The 11,407-nt window shown below is 35.3% G+C and overlaps 1 protein-coding gene across 1 annotated transcript; it reads left to right on the forward strand.

Moving 5' to 3' along the window:
- The first annotated feature begins 1,597 nt into the window (after window positions 1-1,597).
- Window positions 1,598-7,103, forward strand: CHRM2 (cholinergic receptor muscarinic 2). The gene has a single exon (XM_007983041.3). It carries the CDS (start codon window positions 1,694-1,696, stop codon window positions 3,170-3,172), a length of 1,479 nt encoding a protein of 492 aa, XP_007981232.2. The 5' UTR covers window positions 1,598-1,693; the 3' UTR covers window positions 3,173-7,103.
- Window positions 7,104-11,407: the final 4,304 nt, after the last annotated feature.

Below are 11,407 nucleotides of genomic sequence, written 5' to 3' on the forward strand. Positions count from 1 at the left end.
TCTTTCCGTTTTTGCCAAAACTGTATTATATTAAAGACAATGGATAATTTTCTATTGTGCAATTTAGAAATATTGTTTCTCAATTGTTATTTTGACTTTTTTGCTCTATGCAAAAAAAGGAATATGCAATAGTTACATATATTTTCCCTTCTGCGTTCTGAATTTTGGGTCTTCTTTTATTAAGGCCTAATCTCATTATTTGGGTTTTGTCAAATAAAGTACTGGAAAACAACTGACTTTCCAAAGTAGAATAAATTATTTGTTTAAATGTTATTTGTGTTATGAAGTTGCTTACCAAATTATTTTCTACATTGATTTCAAGGGCAAACCACTGCCCATTACCTTGTAATTAATAGCATCCAAACTAATCAATATTCTGAAATTGTAATTTCTCAACAATGCTTATTTTCTGACAGCTCACAACAATTTTTTCAAAAAGAGGTGAAACTTGGGCTAGTTTCTCCTTCAGATGCTGTTTCTCCAGAAATGTGTCATATCTCTTTGATGAAGTCTTAACTTTCTTTTCTAAATCCCCAATATTCATTTTCCCTTATGAAAGATCACTCAATTGTCATCAGACTTCAATAATATTATCTCAAAAATGATGATTATGTATTTACCTACACACAACAGGATAGGGAAACAAGAAGTGCACTCAGGTTTAATAATTACTTCTTTATCAACCCATGTCTGCCACCAGGCAGAGACTTGTTTTAATCGTCATTGAATGTCCAGAACACCTAATTAAGAGAAGCTGCTCAATAGATATGTGAGCTCAAAGTGAAAAAATGAATGATTGAACAAACTGGGATTTCACCTTTCTGAGCCTTAGTTCCTTCTACAAAACAAAAGTTTGCCAGAAAGAATAGTAAGATAACAGATCTGATAGTAGTTTGAAAAATAAAACATTCAGAAAAGTGGTACTTTCTCCCAAAATTTTGTCTTCTTATTGATGTATTAATTTGTATGTCTATTCCAGAAATTTCTTTATGCTTTGGAAAGTTTTTTGTATAATTTTGGCTTATTCAGTTCAATATGCATTTAATAAGCAAATATTCTTTTGTAAGATATGGAGTATCGGAAATGCTGACTATGTAATACTGATTACAAGTATAAAATAAAATAGAGGCCAGAGGAAAATAATTCTCATCTAGGGAGAGTATATTGGCTAATAAATTATTATTACATTATCTTTATTTTCACCATCCTCAGTATTATTGTGAAAAAGGCTTAGAGTTTCCATGGGAAAGGCACTGTTAACTATAAAAGTCACACATTCAATATTATACATTCTATGCTTTCTTCTATAATTGAGTCCTCTCACTAGTTTACTAATTTTTATGTCTATTCTAGGAATCTCTTGATGTTTTAGAAAGTGTTGCTTGTAATTTTGGTTTATTTAATTCCATTTATCAGTATTATGCTAAGTTTCATTGATTGATGAGATATATAGTAGGCCGCTAGATAGATAGATACTCATATCTGGATAAGGACATATTCAAAACATTATTGGACTTCAAGTTCATTGCCAGCCTGAAAGGTCCTTTTGAATCCTCCATTTAAAGGTCTTGCTTTTTATATGGGGAACTGAGGCAGGTAGACACAACAATCATGAAGGAGAAAGGAGAATTGGGAGAAAATAATGTGGTTTAAAAGGAAACAACATTATGTATTTTAAAGCAATGTTTATATTATGTTTGTTAATTTTATTCTATTTCCTTGCAGGTTTAAATGTTTACTTGCTACTTGGCTACTGATTAGAGAACACAAAATGAATAACTCAACAAACTCCTCTAACAATAGCCTGGCTCTTACCAGTCCTTATAAGACATTTGAAGTGGTGTTTATTGTCCTGGTGGCTGGATCCCTCAGTTTGGTGACCATTATCGGGAACATTCTAGTCATGGTTTCCATTAAAGTCAACCGCCACCTCCAGACCGTCAACAATTACTTTTTGTTCAGCTTGGCCTGTGCTGACCTTATCATAGGTGTTTTCTCCATGAACTTGTACACCCTCTACACTGTGATAGGTTACTGGCCTTTGGGACCTGTGGTGTGTGACCTTTGGCTAGCCCTGGACTATGTGGTCAGCAATGCCTCAGTTATGAATCTGCTCATCATCAGCTTTGACAGGTACTTCTGTGTCACAAAACCTCTGACCTACCCAGTCAAGCGGACCACAAAAATGGCAGGTATGATGATTGCAGCTGCCTGGGTCCTCTCTTTCATCCTCTGGGCTCCAGCCATTCTATTCTGGCAGTTCATTGTAGGGGTAAGAACTGTGAAGGATGGGGAGTGCTACATTCAGTTTTTTTCCAATGCTGCTGTCACCTTTGGTACGGCCATTGCAGCATTCTATTTGCCAGTGATCATTATGACTGTGCTATATTGGCACATATCCCGAGCCAGCAAGAGCAGGATAAAGAAGGAGAAGAAGGAGCCTGTGGCCAACCAAGACCCCGTTTCTCCAAGTCTGGTACAAGGAAGGATAGTGAAGCCAAACAATAACAACATGCCCAGCAGTGACGACGGCCTGGAGCACAACAAAATCCAGAATGGCAAAGCCCCGAGAGATCCTGTGACTGAAAACTGTGTTCAGGGAGAGGAGAAAGAGAGCTCCAATGACTCCACCTCAGTCAGTGCTGTTGCCTCTAATATGAGAGATGACGAAATAACTCAGGATGAAAACACAGTTTCCACTTCCCTGGGCCATTCCAAAGATGAGAACTCTAAGCAAACATGCATCAAAATTGGCACCAAGACCCCCAAAAGTGACTCATGTACCCCAACTAATACCACCGTGGAGGTAGTGGGGTCTTCAGGTCAGAATGGAGATGAAAAGCAGAACATTGTAGCCCGCAAGATTGTGAAGATGACTAAGCAGCCTGCAAAAAAGAAGCCTCCTCCTTCCCGAGAAAAGAAAGTCACCAGGACAATCTTGGCTATTCTGTTGGCTTTCATCATCACTTGGGCCCCATACAATGTCATGGTGCTCATTAACACCTTTTGTGCACCTTGCATCCCCAACACTGTGTGGACAATCGGTTACTGGCTTTGTTACATCAACAGCACTATCAACCCTGCCTGCTATGCACTTTGTAATGCCACCTTCAAGAAGACCTTTAAACACCTTCTCATGTGTCATTATAAGAACATAGGCGCTACAAGGTAAAACATCTTGGAAAAAGATAGAAGGTGGGCAAGGGGAGCTTGAGAAGAATAAAAGGGATAACAGAGCTCCTAGTTTTAAAATCTCTGCCACTGCACTTTATAGTCTGATTACAAAACGTGCAATTCAGGAGCCCAGCAGTGACACACTTATCAGGCCTAGGCTCCAGTTTGCAAAAATTGCACCTTATAAACTGCCAGTATTAGGAGCAATGACACAATGAAAGAAACATGTTGGGATTGTGGATTTACGAAACTATATACTCTTTCTCATACTCTCTTGAAGAAGGGCTTCTGAATCTACAATTTTATCAGTCTCTGCACAAGAGGAATAACCTTGTTCCTTTTTTGTTTCTTTTGTTGTTGTTGTTCTCATGTGTCCTTAAGAGAAGGAAATGTCACAGTCACAAGGTAAACATGGAGACTTAAACATAAAGAAATAGGCACTATACAACGGGGACATAAAGAAGGAAAATCAAAGAAGGATGCAGAAATTGTCTCCAGAGTGTTAAACATATTTTATTATTTTACAGTCCTATTTAGACGATTGCAATGTAATAAATGCTTATTTTTTGCCTTTCTTTTTCCCACCATGAAAAGAAAGCAAGCAAACAAAAACCCCAACTAGGTCACACCATTTTTCTTCTTGTTATGCCATTATTTTATACATCCCTGTTCTATATGGTTTATAGGCAAAACCTACAGGACTTTCATTAAATCTAGCCAGAGACAGCCATGAAAATGGACATTTCACCCCTCCTCAGTGTGTCCTTTGCATTCGTTGGGGGATATCAAGGCCTATAAGGATTTACTGCACTTATGAGCCTATATGCGAAATGTTAAAACCAATCTGATTTTCTCCTAAATAGCCTTTTATTTCAACAGAATATCCTACCTAAAACATAAACCTGTTTAAGAAACCAACGTCATTTTGAAGTTGAGGTTTCATCAAATTAAATAATGGACGATTTAGTTGCAGCAAGTTTATTAAAGTCAGGTGAATTTTAAGATTAAAAAATAGAAGTTTAGGACATTCTATTTCAACCCCTCTATGAAATGTTAACTTATAGAAAATGAACTCCTGACCTTGTCAGCAGAAAGGAATGCTGTTTTATTTATTTGGAATCCTAAAGAGGATTAACATACTCACGTAGCACCAATGATTTCTGGGTCAGTCCCTAGAGAATAGGACCTTCTATCCAATGCCTGCTAAAGGATGATATTCAAATTATAATCAAGTGAGGTTGTCAGCAATTATCCTATGACCCCGTGAAAGGGGAAAAAAAGGTATTTTAAAAACTATTACTGAAAGAATTACATATTCCATATTCCTCAAATTGTCAATTCTCCCTAACATTATTTAACTTCAAAATTCCCTTATCAGTAGAATTATAGTAATCTTTGTGACAGAAATGTAGTGGCTAACTAACTAGAGGCCAAATGAGCTCACAGAATCTGACAGAAGGACGTAGGTGGCTGTTGCCATACCACCTCTCACCATCTAATTCCAGACCATAATAATCATGTCAGGAACTATTATCTAAGTAGTGGCATTATATAGAATCTTGCCACGTAGAGATTTTCTATTTGGTCATCTAAATAAATATAGAATTAGGATTATACGGATTCACATGTAACTAGTTATTTTTATCCTTTATATTTTTCTTACACTATTTGCTGTGGTTTTCCAACGAGATTTTCTAAAAATGGCTCAATCTATAGAAATCAAATGATAAATGCATCTTCAAATTTCATATTTTGGATTTTAGATTTATGGTATCTTCTCCAGTAATAATAATGTTAATTATATGATAAATTTGTCAATATTAGATCCCAGCATTTAAAAGAGTTATTTTGTATAATTAGCCTCATTGATGCCACCTCAACAATTTGGAGAGTTAAGAAGGAAAAAAAGCATAAGGAAAAAAAAAAAAAGTTGTAAGTTAGTAAGAAGCAAATTGCCAGCAGTATTTATATTTGACTTACCCTTCGTAAAAACAATTTCCTGTCTAATTAACTTCAGTCATTACCCCCCAAATAATCTTCCATATTTAAAGCATTCATTTGTATAGATTCCTTTACCTACAGTTACTTCAACATGCACTTTTACATTTTAAATTCGTATTTATTTTCATATTGTTTCTTCAAATAAATGAATCAAATGAATGGAAATACCATCAAGCCAGTGGGCTCCTTGACTTTCTGAAACCCAGAGAATTGACTAGCCAAATATTTCCCTTTTTAATTTATTGTATCATTATGATGTAGATTCGGCTTTAGCTGGGAAGAACCCTTTGGCATCAAGGATTCAGGATTCAGGGTCTGTTTTTGTTTGCTCTAACAATCCAAATCACCATGAGTCAAGCTGTCTTTTAGTCTCTGCTGCCATTGTATCCTTCCTTTTCTTCCCTCTGTTATTGATCCTTGCCACAGCCACTGCAACCTCATTGAAAGAGAAACTGTCACGTTCAAGAAAGAAATTGAAGATAGACTGCCACCATGGAAACTTTGTCAAACAAATCAGAAAATGGAAGGAATACTGAAAATGATAGACGATTGGAGAGATATGGAGATTATATTCAAGGATTTTTATTAACCACTGCTGGATTTGTCTATTTCAGTGGCGCTCAAACAGACAATTCCCCTCTCCCCGACAGGGGACATGTAGCAATGTGAAAAGACATTTTTGGTTGCCACCCTGGAAGGAATGCTATCGGTATCGAGTGCGTAGAGGCCAGGAATTCTGCTAAATAGCCTATAATGCATAGGACATTTTCCCCCACCCCCTTTAAACAAATATTATTTGGCTCAAAATGTCAACAGTGCCAAGGTTAAGAAACTCTTGTCTACTTTAAGGGATTTCTAAAGCTTGCCTCTTATTAGTGGGAAAATAATCCTGCATTATTTTTAGAATATCAATGTAGGTTGCTCACCAGTTAGAAAAAGGTAATACTCACCAATCATGTAGCAGAAACACTTTTCTTTTGAGTCTGGTGTATGTGTCAGTCACAGATTGGGAACTCAGGCCACATCTACATATCAAAAATCACCAGACTATGCATATAGCACATCTTTTTTCCAGCATCATATTGTTCAATTATGATTGCCACAGATCTAGTCAATTGAGGTAGAAGTAGTTGGCCATCAAAATATTTGCAGTTGATATGGTCAGTTTCTACTGAAGCTGCAATTTTTCCTTTCAAAAAGTATTAAGAGCCTCTTTCAGAAACAATATCATGTATCTTCTTTGCATTTACTGGAAAGGTGAATATCTGTAAGGTCTTTGTTTTTTCTCTCTTCATAGCAATAATGTAGCTAGCCCAGAGTGATCTTATAAGAAGAGGAGATTAAGAATACGGAAAAAATCTGTTCATTTCTTGGAAACAAGAAATGATTTCCCTTTTACCAGTTCATCATTAATTTAATGCCAGCTCCCAAGTATTAGGGCACAGTAATCAATATGAGAAGCCACAAGGGGTAAGCCTTCTGGTTTGAAATGTACAAGTTGGATGTCCAACATGCTCCTGCTCTTTGTTCATCCACTGCTTTTTTGATCCTGAAGATCTGACATTGGGAGAGATGGGAATTCAAAATGATGGCAACAATTACTCAGCAATGCAGTCTGTTTTTATTTTCTCCTACTTAGTTCACTGATAGTTTCCTCCCTCTCCCCAATTTGATAATATCCCTTTCAACAACCATAGTACCGGTGTTGCAAATAGTTTAGGAAAGCACCTAAAGCTGGATGAAATTGTGCAAAGTATATTCTCAGCATGTATATTCAATACCATGCCTCTTAAAAATGCTTCTCTTAAAGGGTGCACGCTGTAGCATGAAATGTGCGCATATTTAATGTATCTTCCTGGAATATGCTATGTGCTAAATATATATATATATTCTATAAATAAAATAATAAAATGTACAATAGAAATACATATTTCTGTATGCAAATAAATATATTATACACAAACTCTTAATATGCAATATGGTATATGTTGCTTCTGAGTAACAAAAGTTGATTTTATATGCTCAATTTTCAAAGAAAATAGTATTTGCATTTGAAGGAAGAGATTTAAGAACAGCCAAAATCCCATATTAAGATTAAACTGTTTTATGATCTTTAAGAGCAGGGCAGATTTTAAATATCCCTTACAGGAAAAAATTAATAACTTTCTGGTATCACTCCATGTGACAACAATGCTTTATTCGCCTGTGCCCCTGACATGCTGCTTCGACTAGAATCTTCCCAGCTGGTACTGTTCCAACAGCTGTGTTGATCTAGTGTCTGATTACTTGATGAGGTTGCAACCAACCCTTTCTCATACAGTTTCACTCTCTTCCAAATTAACTGATTTTAGTGGAATAAAAAATAATCATACTGGGAGAAAAGGATGACCTTCAGAATGTTTTTCATTCTGACAAACAAGGTAAAATTTCTATAAGCATCATATTTTAATAAACCACTCTTTTCAATTTGGGTCCAATACAATATCCCATACATTAAATTCCAGAAATGTTTAATGAAGTACAGTATAATATTAGAAGTTTCCCCATGAAATTTTAAGTGGGTAGTTTGTTTTTTTTTTTCTAAGTGGCCTATATTTTCTCAATAGCAATCCTCTTCCTTTCCTTGTTTTCTTCTCAACTACTCACATTTCTGAGAACATTTGCATTGATCCATTAGCACAAATCTGTAGTTACCTAATACAGTTATGATATTAGTTGACACTGGACATGCAATTCCAGGAGATGTTTACATTTTAATATAAAAAGTATACATACTGAACATTTAAAGGATTACTATTACAGTTTTTAGATACCAAGTCATGCAGTGGTAGTCATTTTTAAATTAATTTGAGTTCTCTTCAAATTTTAAGGCACAATTCTATGTCTATTTACTTTCTAAATTTTACCTATAACAATTCACCTTGTGAATTGGTGTCTTTGTCTATACCAAAGTCATTTCTAGAAAAATAAAAATATTTGAGTTTTCTATCAACTCCTGTTAGTTTTATATTGTTCCAGTGAAGTGTTCTCATTTCGTTTTTGAGAACTTGAATTGAATTCTATATCGATGAAATGCCAAATGCTATTCCTGACTAGATGATTGCAAATACTGAAACATCAAAAACATCTTGCCATCATTAAGGAAGAATTTTCTACCTCATAATACATGTTTCCAATATTTTCTCTCTTGGGAAGCTTTTAGTGCCATGCTTTTAACACCAGGGATTAAAACTAACCATAATGATAAATTTACTTGAAGTACCATTAGAATAATGTCTTACTTTGTTTTCTGTTGATATAACAGAATACTTGAGACTGGGCAATTTTTAAGGAAAAGAAGTTTATTTGGCTTATGGTTCTGGAGGCTGGAAAGTTCAATATAGGGCTGCTGCACCTGGTTAGGGCCTCGTGCTGCATTCTAACATGGTGGATGCAATTACATGGTGGAAGCCTGTGCAAAAGAGGCAAAATACAAGGGACAATCTTACTTTATAATGACCTACTTTTTGTGGTAATTAACCTAGACCTGCAAGAATGCACTCTCTCTAGCAAAAGGGCATTAATCCCTTCAGAAAGGGGGACCCTTGATGACACAAATATCTCTTAAAGGTCCCACCACCTCTCAACACTGCTACACTTGGGACCAAGTCTCAATACGAGTTTTGGTGGGGACAAACCATACTCAAGCCATAGCACATATCAAAGTTTAAAGACAAATACAATAGATGCTTGACTTCTGTCTGTGATATCTCCACTACAGTATATATTTTAAGCATATATTTTTCTATGATGATCTACATCGTGTATTTTTCCAGAGACTGCATTTAAACACATTTTTTTTCTTTTCATAGGAGTATTAAGAAAGAATCATTCTGCTACAATGTTGTTTAGAATTACTGGCAAGTAAAAATTATTTGCATTTAAGAAGTAGTCCATCAACTTCTCTCTCCTTAACATACACATACACACACAAGGAAACATACACAACCATACACACTCAGGTACAGAAACACACATATGCCCATACAAATACACACATATACATGCATACAAACACACACAGGTCTCATCCTGTCTATCTTGACAGTTCCAAGAGGTATAACCTTTCTACTACTTCCAAAAGCATTTGGAATATTACTAGAGTAGGCCATGGAACTCTAGAGTTCAGCTGAGTGGTGTTGAAGAAAAAATTCTATTTGTTCCTCTTTGCTCTATGGTCAATTCACTGCACAGTTTTCTAACTCTGTTAGAATCATATGAGTGAGTTTTAGCTCTCTGTCTGCCACCAACAGCCTTCCAGTTGGCTGCAGGCTATCTCTTCATCGCATACCAGTGATTACATGGGGTAATGGTGAGAAAACACGTTTAAATCAGAGAAATACATCAGAACACATACAAAACATATCCACAAATTCATATCTTCACAATGGGTGTCCTCAAGCACTACGCTACTATAAAAGATGGTGCTTTAAATGTCAGCATAATTATCTAGAGTGCTGAGTAAAGGAAACAGTGATACTTTCTCCGCACATTTCTTTCAAAAATCTCTCTCAGACTTGTTTTAGGCATATAGCTCTTTGTACTTATGGAATTGATAGAAATTTAGAAATGAAGCTTACCGTGAATATGCAACACATGATCAAATGGTCAAAATGTCTTGTGTCCTGAGTTAATAAACAAGAAAGTCATGTATGCATCTTCCATCATGCAGGAAAAGTAAGATTAACAATCTGATTATTATTATTTTCTTGGTATCTCACTTTTAAAAATTATTAATAAAGAAGTAAATGAAAGTAATTTAAACATCAGATATTAAGTGGTTGAACAATACAATTTCCTTTTTTTTTCAGTCCTACTGGGTAACTTAACCTGCATGGAAAATATAACCTGAACAAGTTTGTATTTAAACAGAAAAAAATCCATAAGGAATAAAATTTAGAATGAAATAGGAATGATAAAATATGAAGTCCCAGTGAGAAAAGAAAATAAATTATCCCTCAACTCTCTCAAATGATTAATAAAAGTTTAACAGAATTTCTTTTATTGAACCGCTATTATTATTTTTTATGTTCTCTTATGTCCATTTATTATGGTTTTTTCTTATGTCTACTTCATCTCTTTTTAGTATTTTTTTATCTTTTAAAATGTTTTAAAGGTAATTTTTATAAATGTTTTGAGAGGCAAACACAAAAATTGCTATTTTTCTAAGGATTGCTTTTAATTTGTGTTGTAGTTGACACTACTACTTCAGAAAGCAAAACCAATTTTTTAAAAAAATACAGTCATGCATATTTTAACAACAGGGATGCATTCTGAGAAATGTTTCTTTAGGCAATTTTGTTGCTGTGTGATCATCCTAGGGTGTAAATACACAAATCTATATGATATAGCCTACGTATTAGTGTTCTCTTAGAGGGACAGAACTAGATAGATAGATAGATAGATAGATACATACATACATACATACATACATACATACATACATACAGATATGTATAGGTATTTACATATATACATATATATAAATGGGAGTTTATTACATCTTAAATTGCATGATTATAAGGTCTCACAGTAAGCTGTCTGCAAGCTGAGGAGCAAGGAGAGCCAGTCCGAGTCCCAAAACTGAAGAACTTGGAGTCCGATATTTGAGGGCAGGAAGCATCCAGCAGGGGAGAAGGATGCAGGCTGGGAGGCTAGGCCCATCTCATTTTTCACATTTTTGACATTCACTGACAACTGATTAGATTGTACTCACCTGACTAAGGGTGGATCTGCCTTCCCCAGTCCACTGACTCAAATGTTAATCTATCTTGGCAACACCCTCACAGACATGCCCAGAATTAATACTTTGATTTCTTCAATCCAGTCAAGTTGACACGCAAGATTAACCATCACAGCCTACTACACACCTAGGCTATATGGTATAGCCTATTGTATATTGTAGCCTAGACTACAAACCTGTACAGCAAGCAACTGTACTGAATACTGTAGGTAGTTGCAAAACAGTGGTATTTCTGTATCTAAATACACAAAAACATACAAAACTACAGTAAAATTACAGTATTATAATCTTATGGAATGGAATACTCATATGTGGACACCATCTGAGATGCAGTTTGTCCTTGACCAAACATTGTTAAGTGGTACATGGCTCTACAAGAAAACTGCTGATAACGACACATATGCTAAATATCAAAAAAAAAAAAAAAAAAAAAAAAACAGAAAAATATGG

The sequence above is a fragment of the Chlorocebus sabaeus genome, chromosome 21 (assembly GCF_047675955.1).
Source record: "Chlorocebus sabaeus isolate Y175 chromosome 21, mChlSab1.0.hap1, whole genome shotgun sequence".
NCBI lineage: Eukaryota > Metazoa > Chordata > Mammalia > Primates > Cercopithecidae > Chlorocebus > Chlorocebus sabaeus.